This window comes from Macaca nemestrina, chromosome 15, assembly GCF_043159975.1.
Source record: "Macaca nemestrina isolate mMacNem1 chromosome 15, mMacNem.hap1, whole genome shotgun sequence".
In the NCBI taxonomy this organism is placed as follows: domain Eukaryota; kingdom Metazoa; phylum Chordata; class Mammalia; order Primates; family Cercopithecidae; genus Macaca; species Macaca nemestrina.
The window spans coordinates 111,582,085-111,601,638 of NC_092139.1; the positions used below are offsets into that span (position 1 = coordinate 111,582,085).

At 56.8% G+C, this 19,554-nt stretch overlaps 1 protein-coding gene across 2 annotated transcripts in view; it reads right to left on the reverse strand.

Annotated features, from left to right (window-relative positions):
* Nucleotides 1–298: 298 nt before the first annotated feature.
* Nucleotides 299–19,554, reverse strand: part of LOC105464312 (sulfotransferase family 4A member 1) — a 37,149-nt gene continuing 17,893 nt past the window's right edge. Inside the window, exons 2-8 of one of the 2 annotated variants that reach the window (XR_976772.2) lie at nt 16,953–17,083; nt 15,136–15,216; nt 14,076–14,202; nt 9,733–9,827; nt 4,803–4,941; nt 3,290–3,416; nt 1,779–1,890 (exon numbers count right to left, since the gene is read on the reverse strand). Coding sequence is in view for 1 of the 2 variants with exons in the window: in XM_011712092.2 (XP_011710394.1) it covers nt 1,778–1,890; nt 4,803–4,941; nt 9,733–9,827; nt 14,076–14,202; nt 15,136–15,216; nt 16,953–17,083 (686 nt within the window). In the remaining variant the exon portion in view is untranslated. Of the gene's footprint in view, nt 1,891–3,289; nt 3,417–4,802; nt 4,942–9,732; nt 9,828–14,075; nt 14,203–15,135; nt 15,217–16,952; nt 17,084–19,554 lie in introns of both variants that reach the window. The other variant, XM_011712092.2, reaches the window with a different exon arrangement.

Consider the following 19,554-nt stretch of genomic DNA (forward strand, 5'->3'; position numbering starts at 1 on the left):
CCCATGCTTTTCCCCTTTCTCCTCCACCCCCGTTTATAGACGTGATCAGAGGTCAATGAGAAAATGGCGGGGGAACTGACCCCCTGGAAAGTCTGAATTTGAGTGAAATAATGGGGAGAAGTGAACCCTGGAAAGTCTGAATTCTGCTTCATCGAAGCGCAACAGGGACCTGTTTCCCTCTGCTGTCAACCCCAGGGAATGGGGTGTCAATGGGGCCCACAGTCATACTGTCCCAAGCACCAAAGGCATCGCTGCAGGGACCCCTTCTACCCCGACAAGCACAAATGCTCGACGCAACTCCGGGAACGTGTCTTTATTAAAGATGCAAGCAAGCACAGAAGGATCATGTGTAGTGCTCAGTAACATCCATACAGTACTAAAAATAGAAAAATATAAATGAAATTTCACAGAAAGCAGCCTCCCTCACAGAAACACAGGCAAGGTGCTGCCGAGCCCACCGTGCAATGCCACGTGCCACCTGCCTGGCCACGCTTCTCCCCTTTACAAATGAAAACACAGCTTCTCTCTACACCCGTTTCAAATGCAGCACCAAGAACGGAGACCCCTTCCACAGCAGCGACCCTCCTGACCACCATTTTGGGTGCTTCCCAGCCACATAAATGACAGACAACCCCGGTCCCCACGGGGTTGGCTGGCTACTGGCCCCCGTCTCTCCATCGCTTCAGCGAATTTGGGCAAGAAAATTAGGCAGTGAAGCAGTAAAGACCTCACCTTTACTCCCTCAGATACACGGAGGGACGAGGTGGACAGACACGCAGGCGGCCGTGCCAACCTGATCCGAGTGAAACAGGGCTACACTCGCAAAATGGTCCTCCCACGGCTGAGCGCCTCAGGTGCACAGAACAAACTGAACGATAAAGACCCGGGGGTTTTAGAAATTTACTATTAAGCATCTGCTTGGGAGCATTAGTAGGCTATCACTTCAGGAAACAAAGGCAGGCTGCGGAATTCAGCTCAAATTCCGAGGACAACTGGTCCCTTTGTGGCCGACTCTCCACCCACTGCATGCAAATGCTCCTGACTGCGTTAGACTCCCACCTGCCCGCCTCACCAAGCAGACTTCCATCAGCACACGCCCCGCGGGCTCCTCTCTATCCCGCTGGAAGTCTCTGGCAGAGGGACGTCCTTTCTGAAGACCTAGTGACCGGTTTCTGCTTTATTTCAGGAAGGTTCTGAAGAAGTGAACTCCGTCAGAATAAACAAGTGTCCAGATTCCCCCCAACAGACCCAACTCATCCTCTGTTCTCACCATTATCTCAGAACCAAGTGAGAACAGAATGGCTGTGCCTTAGATAATAAAACTACAAAAATAAAGAGTTAACCCTGAGATCTTTCTACCATTCGGGTGTGGCTCGCTCCTGATTCCCCTTGGAAATGAACTTTTATTTGGTTTACTGACATTTATGTAGATTTCCAGTGAAAAGCTCTATAAAATACAATAACTAATATGGGGTTGAAAAGGCAGACATTCTAGTTGCATATATTACAGGCTTTATCCTTATGGTCCAGGCCATTGGAACTGCAATGTGGAGACTGACTGTAATCAGACATGGAGAGGCTGCACGTTCTGAAGGCGAGACAGCTGCTTTGGGTTGGGAATCATCACACTGCCTCCGCTCACGCCGCTCTTCCCTTCCCCCGCTGTTTCACACGCTGCTTCCAGAGTTTGTCCAGCAAGGAATAAATGAATGCATACAGGACTTTTGGCTAGTAGAGTGTCTGGGTATTGTGAGCATGCAAGTTGTTGTTTCTGTTATTATAAATAAAAGTCAAACGTGAGGTCACACTTTCCCATCTTCTGTTTATACACCAAGTCAAACTTCTCATTCATGGAGACGGTGAAGATGTCCTTCCATAGCCCAACTCTTCCTGAAATGCAAACAAGAGAACTGCTGGGGCCACTTGCTGTCGGGCCAGCTACTGAACTAAAGGAAGCCTTGGAAATGGATCTGGAACATTCCAGATCTATTCCTGGGTCCCTTTGAACTTGGCCTATGGGGGTAGGAAGGGCCGTCTGAGCTACAGACCAGGTGGGTCCCCTAACATTTGTGAAACTATTGGATGCAGCAGAACGTGACCTGAACCAGCTTCCCTCTGAGGCTGTAGCGCAGTGAGCCACAGCCACCTCCTGGTGCCATTCCACACCCCCTGCTGGGGCCCGCCAGGGAGACTCTACTTCTGTTCGGTGCTGAGTCCCCAGCACCTAAAACGGCACCTGGCACGTGGCAGGTGTTTAATAAACATCCCAGGAGTGAGTATGATCTGCCGCGGGAGTGCCCTGCTCTGGGCATCGCAGGCAGCTCTGGCCCTCCCCACGGCATTATCCACTTGCAGCTCAACAGCGCCACCAAGGCGTCACTGGCTTCGGGAGCATTTGAAAAGGAAAAAAAACCATCCACAGTGCAGAAAATTTTACAGCAAGTAGGAAGCCCTCCTGACTGCGCCAAAGATGCAGATTTCAAGGAGCCTGCCCTGGCAAACCCTGGGGAGGAATTTAAGGTGAATAAAATAGTTGCAGTATTAGCTAGCTTTAGAGACTAGAGGCAAAATACGCACTGCAGTGAGAATTCCCTGAGTCAACAATAAAATGAGTCTGGGCACAGCCCCCAGCCGCTCGAGCCTAGGCTTGGTCAGAAACCCAGGCCTCTTCCTGGCAGCCACAATGGAGGGCTAAACTGTGGGCTCAACTGCAGGCACTGTGAAGGCTTTGGAAAAACAAAAGACAGAGAGCTCAACATGACAAGAGAAGTCGTTGCTCCCATTGTCTTTGTTAACATAAAATCTTAGGTTGGTCTAGTCCAATAGCAATGGTGACTATGAAGATGTCTGGAGCGGGGATTCCGAACTTCCCAGTTATGGGACTGTGAGCGCATCACCCGAGTACTGGCTCCCTGCTTTCAAAGAACTGCTCATTTAGAATTCTTTCTGTTGTCAGCATCTCTGAGATCAGAGCTCTGTCTCCAGCAAACGTCCTTCACTAGCTCTGTTATTAACGGTGGTCCTTGTCCAGGCAGGACCTCAGGTGTGAAACTGCAACACTGCAAATGCTGAGCTCAAATACCCACCGTAACATGGACTTTCTCTTTGGTAACAAAAAATTATCTATCAGTGTTGGAGAGGGAAAAAAAAACAAGAAAAACTGTTCTTGTAACCCTTTAATGATACCTAAGGAACAGAATTAGAAGCTACTAGAGCAACCAAACTATATTTTCCCATGATTATTTTTCTCAGCTGAGACAGCTGAGAGCTCATCAGAGGAGTCACCCACCTGGTTTAGGATTTGGAATCAAGACAATTTATGCTGTGACATGAATCAAATCTAAGCAATGCAGCTGGCTACTCGGCCCTGCATTCTCACCAACTCAAGAAGATCTTCCGAGCAAAGAGGCAATGTGCTAAAAGAAAACAAATCAAAGAACTGAAATAAAGCAAAACCAAGGTAAACCATGATAAAGCAAACCCAAGGGAAGGAGCATATGGGCACACAGTATGTTCTCGACGCTGCTTCGCCACACACATGAACCAAAAGGGGTATTTTGGAGAAGGTCACATCCAAGGATAACAACACACAGCAAAAGCAAAACTAAAAAAGAGCAAATAAATGTTAAATAATAAATATTTATGAAGATGTAGCCAGGAAAGAAGTCGAGAGGGATTGTGGTTGAGTTAACTTCCTTCTGAGGAGTCCACTGCTCTGCCTTTAGAGACGGCGCTTTGCGCTTGACCTTCAGAACCACCCTGAGCCATGATCAGCCCCTTTTCAGAGAACAAAAAGCCGCAAAAGCTCAAGGCCTGACCTAAGTTGCGTTCCCAGAGGGCAGCAGAGCTGAGCTGCAGCCCACCACTTCTCTCATCCGTCCCAGGCATCTCCCACTCCATTTTATGGGGGCTGCTGCTGAAGACCCATCCACATTTCTGGGCCCTCCCCTCAAACATTCTCCTCAACCCAGGAAGTGCCCAACACACCAAGTGTCCGTAAGGTTCATACTTACCAAGAGGCGGCCTCCTATGGCCAAGGCCAGCACCCTGGGATTTAAGAGCCTGGGCTCTCCACCATCAGGGTCAAATGCCACACAGCCTTAAGGACAGGGGGAGCAACCCAGGTGGATCTGGGGAGGATTCCTGTCAGGAACACTGTCCCCATCTCCAGCTGCCTCAGGCCCACTGTCACTTGCCACCAAGAGCAGGAACTGGCCTCGCTCTGTGCAGCGGCGTAGCTTGGTACTGTCTGCTTAAGCTCACCGCCCCGAGGTGGGGCTAGGCCCCATCTGTGCTGCCTGCACCCAGAAGATGCTCGGTCAGCGTCCACTCAGTGAAGGAGGAAAAACGGTGTCTCCTACCTTCCCGCTCACTTCACTGAACTCTCCCATGAGTCAGTCAGAGACTGAGAAACCCGTCAGCACACTTTGTGCTCTGAAATGTCATCGCACCAAACCCATCTCCTGGATCTGCTCTGTGAGGCGTTTGATCTCAGGCCATCGGAGTAGACCCCCCCACTCAGAAACATCCCACCCACAAAGCCTGAAACGCACTTCTTCACATTAAAACACTGTTTGCTTGGAGGCAATGCAAACACCAGCAGGCAAGGCACTCCGTCACTCCATGAGCTCTGTGCCATCCACAGGCACCAGCCGACAGAGCACAGGCCATGGCCAGCTACGGACTGCTGGAAAAGGAGAGCACGGAGGGCAACAAGCTAGACCTGGCTCTCTAAGCAGGCAGAGAAAGCAGCCTGGCTGGGGCGGGGAGCGCCTGGGCGGGAGGCGGGGTGGGGCACATACCCCGGCCCACGGGCAGGGCCTCAGCGTTGCAGCACTGGTCCACCAGCTGGTGGCAGTGCTCTGTCAGGGCTTCCAGCTGGGTCTTGTCACAGGACACCCCCAGGAATCTGGCCAGCTGCTCCACCATCGTCACCAAGTCCTGGAAGACAAGTGCAGAGAGCAGAGCAGCCCATGAGAGGCGGGGCCTCTTACTGGACATGACTCCAAGCTGGGCACACACTGGGGACTTTTTACACGTGGCCTTCCTTACTTAATGCTCATGACAAGGCTGACATCAGCCTTGTCTGGAAATAACACTAAGAAGTTAAGGAATTGCCCAAGCGTGCTCAGCTCTCAAGTGGAGATCCTGAATTCAAACCCTGCTCCTCCAGGGAATTGGGATGCAGACATGAGGTCTTAATAGAGGCTGTGGTTAATTTTTAACAGCAGCAAGAAGTAAAAAACATATTTCAGAACATCGTTCTTGTGAGGAGCAAGACCTAATGGGCTCCTCTTTCCCTTCCTGCTGCCCGTCAGCTGGCCTCTGGGCTGGCCCTTGGGAGCGCAGGGAGGCCCTTCTGGTCTCCAGACAGCCCTGCACTGGGCAGGAAGCCCGCTTCATCAGACGTGAGATTCCGTCATGCCTGCCGTACCCTGCCCCATTATTTTACCACACCTGACAGCGGCATGTGGCTAACGTCTTAAGGGGCCATTCCCCAGCCCCCCACCCCTGCCACTTTCTCCCCAGAAGGAGGCTCCTCCTCTACTCAATCAGAGCCCTGAGCTGTCGCCTAGAGGTGCCTTGGTCCTCATCAGGAAAACGCTGCAGGCCGTTTCCTTTCCGGAGGTCTGTAGAGCAAATTCCCACATTAGAGCCTCTGAAAAGTCCTACAGTGAAAAGATGATTTAATTTCTTTAATGCAGCACTTCAGAAACCTTGAAAGAAAATGTTCTCTGACCGCTGGTGTGGGCGTCAGCTCCTCCCTGGGCCCCACAGTGTGGGGACCCCTGTGGCAGCAGTGCGGGTCTGATTCCGGCCTCGCGCTACCTCCCATGGGGAGGGCCCGCGGCGCGGGGCTTGACGGAGAGTCGGAGGAACAGTTATTAGAGAATGAGCCAAGGAATAAAGAGCTCCCTGTCCCTTGCCCTGCCGCCAAGAACTCCATTTCAAAGAAAAAGGGTAGCCATGGAGAGAGAGTGAAGAAACCTGGCTCTCAGAAGAGACGCTGCAAGAAGGACACTGCCAGCTTAAAATCAGCCTGCCGGAGCGGTCAGCAGAATCCTCCTGGGGCAGCTCATCGCCGGTGTGATGTCCATCTCAGAGGAAGGGGCGTTTCTGCCAGGCCACGTCCAGCAACATGTCACGGGACACTTGCTGGTTATGAAACCCAGCGGGAATCAGGCAGAGCGCCCAGGTCAGCTGGCAGGGGACGGCCCACTTCACCACTCTGAGTCGCACATTCTCCATCTGGAACTAGCGACGGGGCCGCAGCAAGAAGCTGCACACCATGACACAGAGCCAGCGTGTCTGGGTCGAGGTGACTGTGAGGATGAAGTGGGGATACCTGGGGTGCCTGGCACAGTGCGCGGCTCGTGGGAAAAGCGCCCTGGAATTGTGCGGTTCAGTGGAGCATGGGCGGTGAGGGCTCCGGCAGGAAGCACTCCCTCTCAACCCGGGGTGAGAACTCACGGACTCACACCCTGGAGACAACCACGCTCACTCAGGGGTAGTTTTCTGGAGTAAGATGTAAACAATACTAATTCCTAAAAATGTGACTTAACCTCTATTAAAACAATCCATTACTGAGGTTCCTAAAAAAAGAATAAACCCATGCCAATTAGAAGGCGAAACGCTGACTGTCCCAGGAATGCCACTGAGTCACTCAGACTGGCTTTGGTAGAAAATGAAGTCCCAGCACTGACCCCGGCAGCTCTTAAAGGTCCAGGTAGGACTGGTGGCCTTGACCCTGATGGACTGAAAGCAACAGGTCTCACCACTTCCACTGCAGAGCCTGGAAGGCACAGAAGGATGAACCTCCCTTTAAGGGCTTGGAATAAGGTGTGTGTTTGGACCTTAAAACTTCAGCCCGTCATTGCTGAGGACACTGACACCCCAGGAGGAAACTGCTGACCCGGGAGCCGCCCCTCAGATGTGTGGGCAGCTGGCCAGGCGGGCACTTCCCCCATTCACCTTCTCATGTTGGGGCCTCACTGGCCCTGGGCAGTGCACGTCCAATGCCATGTCACTGTGGCAAAATAGTGACCAGCTGACAAATGCACACCCAGGGCCCCAGAAATTCCACTCCTGGGTATGGGCCCAATAAGCACAAATGCTGACGTCCACCAGGACTCCAGAACATCCACGGAGGCTTTATTCATGACCACCCCAAAATGAAAACAGCCTCCACGCCCGGCAACACTGGATGGGTGAAGCAGCGGTGGCATATTCGTGCTGCAATGGAGCACCAACCACAGCACAGGAAAGAACGGAGCTCCGCGCCACGTGGGTGGAGGAGCCTCGCCGTCCACACAGAAGCCAGAGAGCAAAACACATGAGAGTCCCACATCCGACAGCTTCCGAAGAGGCAACACCAAGCTCCGGCGAGGGAGATCAGAGCGCAGTGGCCTCTGCGAAGCAGGGCTGTCAACTGCAAGAAGCTGGAATGTTCTGGATCTGGAAGGTGGCTGCCCGGATGTGACAGGTAAAAGGCTGTCAAGTCCCACACGTGTGCCGAGTACACCTCACTGTGCATGACACCTCCACAAAAAGCCACACACCAGGCAGGCCCGTCCCAGGCCTACACGTAGGTGATTCTCACACAGTCCTCCCAGCCATGCAGTGACAGGGGGTGCTGTCACCTCCCCACTTTACAGAGGCTTGGGGGGGTCAGGACTTTGGCCTGAGCAGCCAGTGTCCAGAGCCTGTGTTGTTCCCCAGAACCACAGGAAACCACAGCCAAAGGCTTCATAGAGGTCAGCAGCAGGACCAGGGTTCCGACCTGCTTGGGCCACATCCTCCTCTCTACTACACCGTCCTCTGGGCATGAACAGGGACCCTAAATGTGGCTCTGTGTCAAATTGTGTGGACAAGAGGCAGACAGGTGGGAGGCCCACAGAGCGTCAGACAGGCTTACCCAGCAGTCAGCTCCGTGGTACGTGTGACCTTGGACCACCGCATGACCTCGCTCTTTCCTCACCATGACACAGAGCCACGGTGAGGACCCATTTGGGGAACCGACAGCACGCGCCAACCGGCAGCAGACCCGCAGACGGGGTCCCTCCTGCACACCAAGCAAGCCCTGAAAGGCCACGCTCCTGCAAAGGCTGACCTGGCCTGTGCTAACCACAGGCCCGGGTGCCAGAGCACAAAGGAACCCAAGAGTAACTGCAGCAAATGCAACGCACACACCCCGCCCCAGAACCACAACACACACCCCGCCCCAGAACCACAACACACACCCCGCCCCAGAACCACAACACACACCCCCCGCCCCAGAACCACAACACACACCCCGCCCCAGAACCACAACACACCCCCCACCCCAGAGCCACAACACACCCCCCGCCCCAGAGCCACAACGCACACCCCCCGCCCCAGAGCCACAACGCACACACCCCGCCCCAGGGCCACAACGCACACACCCCGCCCCAGGGCCACAACGCACACACCCCGCCCCACGGCCACAACGCACACACCCTGCCCCACGGCCACAACGCACACACCCCGCCCCAGAGCCACAACACACACCCCCCCGCCCCAGAGCCACAACGCATACCTCCCAACCCTAGCACCACAAGGCACACACCCCCGCCCCACGGCCACAACACACACACCCCCGCCCCAGAGCCACAACGCACACCTCCCAACCCTAGCACCACAAGGCACACCCCCCCGCCCCACGGCCACAACGCACACCCCCCGCCCCAGAGCCACAACGCACACCTCCCAACCCTAGCACCACAAGGCACACACCCCCGCCCCACGGCCACAACGCACACCTCCCAACCCTAGCACCACAAGGCGCACACCCCACCCCAGCGCCATAGGGGACTGCGTGTGGCTCTGTTCACAGCCAGGTCTGGAGTCTTCCTGCAGGTGTGGGGGAAGCACAAGGCCGGCCTTCCTGCCCCTGGGCTTCTGACCTCCAACCCCAGCACTGGCTCACCCTCCCCCACACCCAGCTCTCCTCTCTGTCCTCCGGCCAACCTCCTCCCTATCCCAGCTCCCACCCGCTCCTACTCAACCTAAACCTGCTTGTCTGTCAGCCATTGGCACCAGCAGCCCCACAGCCTGGCCTCGTCTGTCCCCTACACCAACATGGTTTCCAGCAACCTCACGGTCCACACCTGCACCCCATCCTCTTTCCTCTTTCCTATGGGCCAGGCCACAGGTGTCTCCTGCCTGTCCTGCCACCGGAAGCCCCTCTGCCCAGGCTCCAGCCCCAAGCCCTCCTGCCTCTGCCTGGACTAAGACCTTGTCCCATTAGTTCTTTTCAACCCCTCCCCCAGCTCCTGCCTCCTCCGCAACACCTAGAAAATGCCCAGTCTCTCCTGTGGTCAGTGACCCAGGCTCCCCAAGCTACTAGCTACCTCGTGTCTCACTGCAGACACTGGCCTCTCCTCAATGTCCCATCAACCACCACTGTAAAGCACTCCAAAGGCCCCCTGATAAGCCAAGCCCCAGTCCCCTCCCCACGCCCGCCTTCCTGGGTCCCTCAGCCTCGCACAGCATGGCTGCCCCGCCCCACCTCAGGCTTTGACAGGCTGCTCCCCACACCCCCAACCCCTCTTCCAGTCCACAAACCGTCCTGCCCCTTCCTCTGTCCCTCCTCAGACAAATCCCTCCTCAGACAAATCCCACATGTGCATTGTAAAGGGCTCCCTGAATCAGGAGCTGCCAGGCCTGGCGAGGGCCGGGCACCCCAAGGACAGCTGCTCCGGCAGCACTCACCCGATGCATGTCTTCATACTTGAGAAAAAGCACGTTCGAGTCCATGCGGTGCTCCCAGAACTCCTGCACGTGCTCAAACCAGGAGCCATAGCCCACTGCGGAGACAGGGGACAGGGTGAGCCACACAGCTGGGCAGGAGAAGCATGCACATGGGGCCGTCCCCACCCCACAGGGCTGCCCTCCTGCCACCCAGCAGCCGTGATGAGGACATCGTGATCCCTGCAGACACGTCCGGCAAAGGCCCCCGAAGCACTCACGTCCTGAGCCATCCCAGCCCTCCCACCTTGAAGACCTGACCATGGGGGTGACGGCCTCTGAGGTGGTCTCTGTGGTACCTGGCAGTGGATCGCAACAGTGCCCATTACTTTATCCGCTTAACAAGTGGTCACCAGGAAGCCTGGAACAAAGTCCAGAGGAACTGGGACAGGGCCACTAGGGTTTGCTAGTGGGGACAGGGTGGGGTGTAGGAAGTTGTAGGACAGATCCAGAACATGGGGCTCTGCTGGGCAAGAGGGCCACAGGCAGTAGCCTCAGTAAATCGGGGAACTCTCCATGGGAACTGAAAGCTGAAGACGGGCAGGGAGTCCTGTCCTGACCTCCAAGAAGCCAGCACTCCTGCACCCACACCTTGGCCCTGCGCTTCCTGCGTGGCCTGCGCCGCCTCAGAGCCCCTGGTGTGCGGTGGGGCACACAGCCAGGGACCAGCTCATGGGGTCTCCAGCCTGCTTTGCAGTGTCCTTTATAAAAGCTATGGATCTTCCTCTGCCTGCCACATGCGGTGGCCACCACTGTAAGGGATTCTTCCAAAGGGACCTCCATATGACAGAGAGCAAGGCGGGCAGTGGGGGCTGACTGCGCTGAGCAGCGGGAAGCAGCCCAGCTGGATGAGGGGCGCTGGCTGTAGAAATTCCTCTGCTGGGCCCTGCCCCCAGCACCCACACCCCACCAAAACCTCCACTTTCTGTGGAATCAAGCTGAGTCCCAGAGAAGGGAAGACTTCCCCAAGTCACCAACAGGTCAGTAATCATGGAGGCCAGACAGGGGAGTCCAAGTCACCTGACTGCAGGCCCGTCAAGAGGAGCTAAGTCCAAGCAGATGAGCCCCTGGGGCAGAAGGAAGAGTCGAATGGCCCGGTGAACATGGAAGGTAAAGACAAACCCCACTTCATTCCAAGGAAGAATGCACCAAGATGTCAAAAACAGACATCCTCACGACCCGGAGATGCATGGGGAAGATGTGAGGACCCTGGAAGAAGCAAGGCGTGAAGGACTGCACACGTGGTCCTGCACTGATGCGAGGAGCAAGTGCACCGGCCCCGGCGCAGGAGTGGGGACGGGAACCAGCTGCAGGTTGCCGGGTAGAGGCCTTCCCTTCCCGCCAGAATGCCTGAGAGGAGGGAGGACGCAGGGCCCCTCCACGCTCTTCCCTGGGCTCCACGCTGCTTTGTGAAAGGGAAGGGAACCATCCATCTGGAATATTAAGGAAGAATAACAAAACCTCCTTGTCCACCCCAGAGAAGACATGGACACAGAGGCTGCGTGTGCCACACTGCAGGCGCCACAGGCACCCTGTCTACACAGCGTCCTCACACAGCAGGTGCCACAGGGACCCTGTCTACACAGCATCCTCACACGGCAGGCATCACAGGGACCCTGTCTACACAGCGTCCTCACACTGCGGGCGTCACAGGCACCCTGTCTACACAGCGTCCTCACACTGCGGGCGTCACAGGCACCCTGTCTACACAGCGTCCTCACACGGCGGGCGCCACAGGCACCCTGTCTACACAGCGTCCTCGCACTGCGGGCGTCACAGGGACCCTGTCTACACAGCGTCCTCACACTGCGGGCGCCACAGGCACCCTGTCTACACAGCGTCCTCGCACTGCAGGCGTCACAGGGACCCTGTCTACACAGCGTCCGCACATGGCAGGCGTTAGAGACCCTCTCTACACAGCGTCCGCACACTGCAGGCGCCACAGGGACCCTGTCTACACAGCGTCCGCACACTGCAGGCGCCACAGGCACCCTGTCTACACAGCGTCCTCACACTGCAGGCGTTACAGAGACTCTGTCTACACAGCGTCCGCACACTGCAGGCACCACAGGCACCCTGTCTACACAGCGTCCTCACACGGCAGGCATTACAGGGACCCTGTCTACACAGCGTCCTCGCACTGCAGGCGTCGCAGGGACCCTGTCTACACAGCGTCCTCACACTGCAGGTGTCATAGGGTGCCTGTCACGGGGCATCCTCCCACTGCAGGTGTCACCTGCCTCCAGGGCCCTTTGCCCTCCAGCCTTGCAGAGTTGGTCGCCATCCTCAGGCACGGTTGTTTATGCAGGTCCCTCCTGCCATCACCTTGTGCTGCGGTCTCTGAGCCCGGCCTGTCTAGACATGCTTTCAGGGTTCCCATGCATATTAGTTTCCAACGTCTTCAAGACATCAGGCAGGGGAGTCCAGCAGTCCTCAGTACGTGCATGCTCACTGACTGACAATGAAGGATGGAGTACGGGGGTGCTGAGTGGGCCTGTCTACGGGGTTTGCTGGGACCAAGGCACGTGTGTGGGACCTTGCACCCAGTGGAGGACAGGTCTGTGACTGTGGCGACATGGAGAGGCCTATATTAAGAGAACTGTTAACTGCTCTGGCCTGAGCAAGATGTTTGTAGCCTCTTCCATAGCCTCTTCCACGTGCTGGTCTGAATGTGGGCATGGTCCCATGCTCTGCAGAGAGGAGAGTCCATGCTGGACCCTAGGAAACAGCTTCAGAAGTCCATGAGTGTGTTGCTCCAAATGCCTGCTGGACCACAAGCGCAGGTGCCAGGGCGGGGAGGCCGTGGGAAGAGAGGCTGGACAGAAGGTCTGGAACAGGCTCAGGGGGCTTCGGGGTGCGGGTCTGGGGTCTCCTGCCCCTCGCAGGCAGGGCCACTTCTCAGCAGGCACAGTGGAAGCAGAGGTTCAAGGGCTGGAAACAGAATCATTCCAGGGTTTTGAGGCCCTCGTGGGTTTGTAAATTGCAAGCAACAGAGTTGGCCTGTGGCGCCCTGCACCGCCCCGCCAAGAGGCCCCCTTCAACCAGGCCTGGTGGCAGCTCCAGGTCCACTCCCTAAGTTCCACTTAAACTCAGGGGCATTACGTTCCAGGATCTCTGCTACATGATTCATCCTAATCTTGTCACACAATCCCCCTATAGAACCCCTGATAAGCCACACTGAACAATGCGGCTCAGCATCACTTCAGTTGGGAAATAAAATAGAAAGTGTATTTTCAGCCTTGGGTAGGGATGAGTCTCAGTGTAGATTTAATTAAAGTGCAGCTTTTATGACACATTTCAAAGCTCCTCTGCCTGCACACCCTACACTACTCACTTCTGTCCCAGAACCCCCAAAAGCCATAGCTGGCCATGGGGAGCCATGGCCCCCATGGAAGGCAGGAGCAGAACTGCACTGAGGAGCTCCTGCCACCACTCCCAAGGGACAGGCGGCCCAGCAGGGCAAGAGAATAAGGACTGGGAGTGAGTGGGACCGAGACAAGGGGCCTGGTCCTGCCTTCCTTGAGTGCAGGGCAGGGTGGAACCCAGCCTCGCTCCTCTGCAGAGGCTGGAACGGAAGCCAGAGAACAGCACCCGGCACTCTCGGCCCGGCTGTCCTCCTCCCTGCCTCCCTGCGGGCACAAGTGTGCCCTGCCCCGGTGGCTTTCCTGTGCCTGAGGTTCAGCCCGGCTGTCGTCCTCCCTGCGGGCACAAGTGTACCCTGCCCCAGTGGCTTGCCTGTGCCTGAGGTTCAGCCCAGCTGTCCTCCTCCCTGCGGGCACAAGTGTGCCCTGCCCCAGTGGCTTTCCTGTGCCTGAGGTTCAGCCCGGCTGTCCTCCTCCCTGCGGGCACAAGTGTACCCTGCCCCGGTGGCTTGCCTGTGCCTGAGGTTCGGCCAAAGGCCCATGCCTGTCACACTTAGCTACAGTCTCCACTCCAGTCCCTGTCACTAACAGCAGTGATACCTGGGCCTCCATTTTTACTGTTTTCATTCTCTCCCTGTTTGAAACCCAGGTAGCAAGGAGGGATGTTTTAACTGGGGAACTTCTCAGACACCCCAACAGTGTGGTATAAGAGAAGGGCTCCGGGGTCACATGGACCTGCTCTGACACACACCAGCTCTACGGTCTCAGCCACGTTCATGACGCCCTCAGCCTCAGTGTCTTCATCTGTAAAGTGGACCGCGGGCCTGACCTACGTGGTCCCTGTCAGAACTGGAGACCGTGCCGGGGAAGCACCCAGCACCTGCCAGGCCATCCACGACAACAGACGGCTCCCGTTCTAACGTGCCGCCAGGCTGCAACACTCACGCTTATCATTCATAAACCTCCGGCAGAATTCTTGGAAGGTGCCTCGGTAGCTCATGGTCCGCAGAGAGCGGTGGAACTGATAATAAGACACCACCAGGTCCTTGGGGTTGCGAGCCATATAGATGACCTGTGGGCGACAGGAGCGGGGTGAGTCCATGTCTCCTTCCTTCCCAGGCAGGGCTGCCCCGACACAGGCCAGCCCCCCTGAACCTGCTGGTGCACCTCACAAACCAACACTCGCTTCCAACATCCAGTTGGGGCCCATGTGCACAGCCGCTGGTGCTGCTGCCTCGCTGTTTCAGCAGAAAGGGGCCCTGTCCATGCAGTAGTGCTGGCCAGGATAATTACTTGAGTATTTTATTTTTGTCCTCTAGAAGACAGAAAACTTGCAACCCTGATCCCGGTCTCTGGCTGAGTGTGGTGACTCGCATCTGGAATCCCAGCACTTTGGGAGGCCGAGGCAGGTAGATCACCTGAAGTCAATAGTTCAAGACCAGCCTGGCCAACATGGTGAAACCCCGTCTCTACTAAAAATATAAAAATTAGCCAGGTGTGGTGGCGCATGCCTGTAGTCCCAGCTTACTCAGGAGGCTGAGGCAGGAGAATCACTTGAACCAGGGAGGCAGAGGTTGCAGTGAGCCAAGATCGTGTCATTGCCCTCCAGCCTGGGCGACAGAGTAAGGCTCTGTCTCAAAAAAAAAACAAACAAACAAACAAACAAAAAAAACCACACACACACACAACAACCCACAGGCCTCGGCATTTGATGCAATTGAAAAACAAACAGAATTCGGCCCAAAGCAGGCACACGCTAGGATTAGGCTGGCCACAGCCATGTTCAATTGTGAGGTAAAAACCAACCCAACATTAAAAACTTGGGTAAAATGCTAGAGACGCATGACCCAAGACGGCCTCAGAAGGGACCTTTACCTGTGGGGTCCTTGGGAAGACAGCCCCCGAGGCCAGGTAAGTGCCAGGGACCTGCATGTGTGTTGCACAGGGGCCTTGGGCTCCTCTTGGTGGGGACTCATCTCGGGAGGCAGAGGGGGTGCCAGCTTACCTTGGAGTCCCCATTGTGGAGGTCGGAGGGCAGAAAGCGGTAGGGCAGGTGGCTCTTGATGAGGCGGGGAGAGGTCAGTTCCTACGTGGAGTCAGAGGGAGAGGCAAGTCAGAGGAAGGGGTGAGACCAAGGGGAGGAGCGGGGCCAGAGGAGGAAGGAAAGGGTGGGGTTCAGGGTAAGTGGAGTTATCAGAGGGAACGACAGGGTAGTGGAGGGGCCAGGAGAGCAGCAGGGTAAGAGGGAAGAGTGAGGCCAGGGGGAGGGGTGAGGTCAAGGGGAGAGGGACCAGAGGACATGGGAAGGGGTGGGGGCCAGGGAAGAAGGGTAGGAGTCAGAGGGAAAGGCGAGGCCAGGAGCGGGGAGAGGTCAGAGCAGGAGGAGGCAAGGCTGTCATTCCTTGGTCTCCTCTCCCGGAGACAGTCTCAGACCCAGCCAGGACAGCCTCCCTTGTCAACTGAGACAAATGTTTGAGACATGAGCACACCTCGGCTGGGTGTCTCTATCTGGCAGTAGAGATAAGGGTCCCGGACCTCGGCCGGGGGAGTCCACCTATCATAGCCACAGCCACAGGGTCCGCTCAGGGGGCCTGGGAGCTACTGCCCTGGCTTGGAGTGGTATCAGAGGGCAGCAGAGGCAGCAGGAGGCACCAGGCCCAGTGGGTGCTGCCAGGCTGGCGCTGGACCACACAGCAACCTGGCCTGATGCACTCGCTGCTTCCACCTGCCCCTCAGGCCTTCCCATCAGCAGCTAGGGTGGTCCTGTAAACCAGTCAGCACCCTGCTCCTCTGCTCAGAGCCCATCTTCCCAGTTGCCCTAGGAATGGGCTCAGCCCTCATGAAGCCAAAGAGCCCAGGACCATTGCCTGAAACCCCCAGGCTTGCCTGTTGCTCTGGAGGGCCAGACCCCTCACGCCGTGCAGTCTCTGTTCACCGGTCCCTATGCTCTCTCCTCTTTCAGGACCTGCCTCAGACATCCCCACGGGAGATGGCCGGTCCCCTCCTGATCTGCTCCTCTCCCAGCACTGATCGCTGTCTAGCTACTATGGCTTCCTGGGCTGAGAGGCCGGGCCTGATGCTGTCAGTCACTGCCACCCCCAAGGCCAAGAGCGGTGCCTTGAACACGGTGGCCCTCGGCACAGCAGTACCGAACGACACCCAGACGGTTCTGCACGGACAAGGAGAGCAAGGTGACTGCTCAGGCCTGAGGGGCTGGGGTGCAGACAGGGGCCCTGGAGGGTCACAGGGGTCTTGTGCCATGCCACGGGGCAGGACGGCACTCTCAGAGCTGGGTTTCGGAATGCTACTCCAGTGGGACGGGGGCAGGCATGGTGGAGGCTGCAGTTCTGGCCCATTCAGGTGTGAGGCTGGAACTAAAGAGGTGCAGCGGATGGAGTGGGGGGCCTCTGGGTGTGTCTGAGGGGTGAGGGGGGCAGGGCTCTGGAGTAACATTTATTTCATTCTTGATACAAAATATTTGATGCAAACGCATCCTACCCAGCTCCCTCAGAGGAGGGTCCCCAGGGGAAAGCAAGGGGGAGGCCCAGGGCCTGCTCCCCCCGAATGGCCCCTCAACCCTGTGCCCCCCAGGCACTGACTTCCTTTCCACCTCCCAGACTCCTTGACGCTGATGTATCACCCACACCCTCATCAAGTTCCAGGTCACTGCCAGCTCAGGCCTGCCAGGTTCTCTCCCGGCTATCTGGGGCTATCTGCTCTCCCCTAACCCACAAAGCCCTCAGGAGCAACTGTCAATCATCAGGATGTAACTGCAGAAATACCCTAAAGAGGTGCTGGGACAGGTGCCACTGGCCTGGGTACCTTGATGATGTCCAGGCCCGGCTGCGGATACTCCAGGACCGGGAGCTGCTCGTCGATGTTCATCAAGCCGATCTCATCGGGGTCAGCACCCTGGCTCACCAAGTAGACCACCTCCTGCAGCAAGCTGGTGCCTGGAGGGGAGAAGCCCCAGCATGGGGTGCTCAGAGGAAACCCAAGCGCTCGGCCCTGTGCTCAGGTCAACACCTGCTGCCCAAGAAGGGCGACTCGAGCCTGGGGGAAGAGGAGTGGGCCCCGCACGGTCTCGGCCTGAATCCCCTGTGCTGGGTCATGGGCCAATCGGCTCTGATTCTCAGAGGGGCCAGGATGCTTCACAGGGCTGTTAGGAGAACAGAACAGAATAGAACCCAGCCCCTGTTACGGAAGTGGCTCAGGGGCTGTAACAGGTGGGTGACTTGGCCCAAGGCCTCCAGAGGCTGAACTTGGCAGTTTACACAGGAATGATGGGCCAGGGGAATGACCCGCTAGCCAAGATGAGGAAATGACATGTGGCCAGTATCTACTGAAACTCTAAATATATAGCCCATGCTCCAGGAACTATCCTGGGGAGACCCAAGGGAAGCCAGTGCTTGTCGATCTGTACACAGGTTCTAGAACAATCTTGGCCACTTCATAAAGTCACTTGGAAACACAAATATCCATCAGCAATAGAATGAGTAAGTTGTGACAATCACCATGGGATACTAGACAGCAATGAAAAAGAATGAACTGCAGACACAGCACAGCCAAGCCCCACAGACAGGATGTGATAGAGTCCTCCCACCCCAAGGCGCTCTGGGGTACAATCCTGTATGTCCCATTGGCATGAGGTTCAAGAATGGGCAAAACTAAACTACAGTGACAGAAGTGAGAACAGTGGTTATATTTTGGGTTGGTTATTGATTCAGAGAAGGCACAAAGGCGATTCCGGGGTCTAGAGCTATTAACTAGGTCTGGTGGGAATTACACAGAAGCATGCTACAATATGCTACAATATTATCATACACGCAGGTTTTCATCTATGGTCCCGGCTCATTATCCCCCCAGCCCTTATTACAGTCTTTTGTCATAACACTGGACCACTCCGAGCCTCAGAAGCAGGACTTAGTACACAGTCTCTCTCTCTCTCTGTCTCTCTCTCTCTCCCCCCCTCCCCCTCCTTCCTCTCTCTCTCTCTCTCCCCCCTCTTCTCTCTACCTCTCTCTGCCTTCCTCCAACTCATGTGCACGTATAAGATATAATTCAATTAAAAAGAGAAAAATCACCTCCACCTGCCAGTGGCCTAGTCAGCATAACCTGCTCTCCTAAGCCTGTGGGGAGATGCGACCAACGGGAAGAGCCTGGGCAAGCACAGCGTGCCACGCCATTAAAGGCAGGAAGAGGCCTGCAGGGAACAAGGAGCTCGTGTGTGCTGAGGACACCCTGGCACTCGCTCACAGGACCACAGCTGCCCACTGGGCTACAGACATGCTGACCAATTCTCCCTCCTCACAAATCAGCCACCTGGCTTAGTAGGCCTCCTGCCTGGGTCTGGGAACTGTCCCTCTGGGACAAACAGCACCTTTCGCACTCAGGTTCGACGGCTTCCAGCCCAAAACCCTTCCGTAGCTTCCCACTGTTCACAAACTCAGGCCCAGGTATTCAACCATTTACTGAGGCCCTCTGAGCTCTCCACACCTGGCACAGGGTCCAGGCTGCACCCTCCTGGGTGGGGCCAACCACAGCACTATCCACTCGGCCTGTATGCTCCTCCCAGCCTCAGCCTAGGCAGAGCTGTCTCAGAGCCCCCGCCCCTTCGAGTCGGCCTTTTCTGATGGCCAGGATCACCTGCAGTGCGCACCCTGGGACGCATGGGACAGGCCCTCTCTTCCCTGCTACGGCCCAGGGGCAGCAGGCACTGTGACCGGCCCCACACCTGGTGCAGGCAGGAGGAAGCGGGGCCCCGCCTGGACCACACATGGGGCTGACTGCATGCACTGGTGCCTTGAGTGCAGAGTCCCATTCGAGGACCCTAGGGCCAGGCAGGACACCCAGCCAGAAGTGTGCTGGGACCAAAGGTAACTCCCCGGGGAGAAAGGTGGTCCTCTGCGCTTTCTCCAGCCTCTGTCCCCAGGCCCCAAAACAGCTCCAGGTCCCCAGTGATCCTCAGTCATCACCTTGTCTGACCTCCCAGAAGAAATGGGCACAGCTTAACCCACCGTGGTCCCTTCACATCAGCGGCTCCGGTTTCTGCCACTGGCTCCTCATCTTCCCACCCTGAACACGGTGACAGCCCGGAGTGCAGCCCCAGCCCCCTCCCCCCAGGTCACACCCAGGTCCACCCCTCCACACATCAGCCTCCGGGGCACATGCCCATGAACTCCAGCAGCTCACTCGCTGCCCAGCACCTCAGCGGGACCCAGCCAGCTCTGGGGGGAACGTCCGAGGCTGTCTCCTCTGCAGCCCCTGCAGCCCGTCTCAGCAAGCACCCCTCCAGCTGACAGGGCTCGGGCTGCATGGTGGCCTCACTGTGGCTCACCCGGCTCCTCTCCTCTCTCCTTGCCTCAGCTAGCCCCGCCAACCCTGCCATCTGGTGTGTCCAGAGCTGACCCTCCCCCTGCGACAC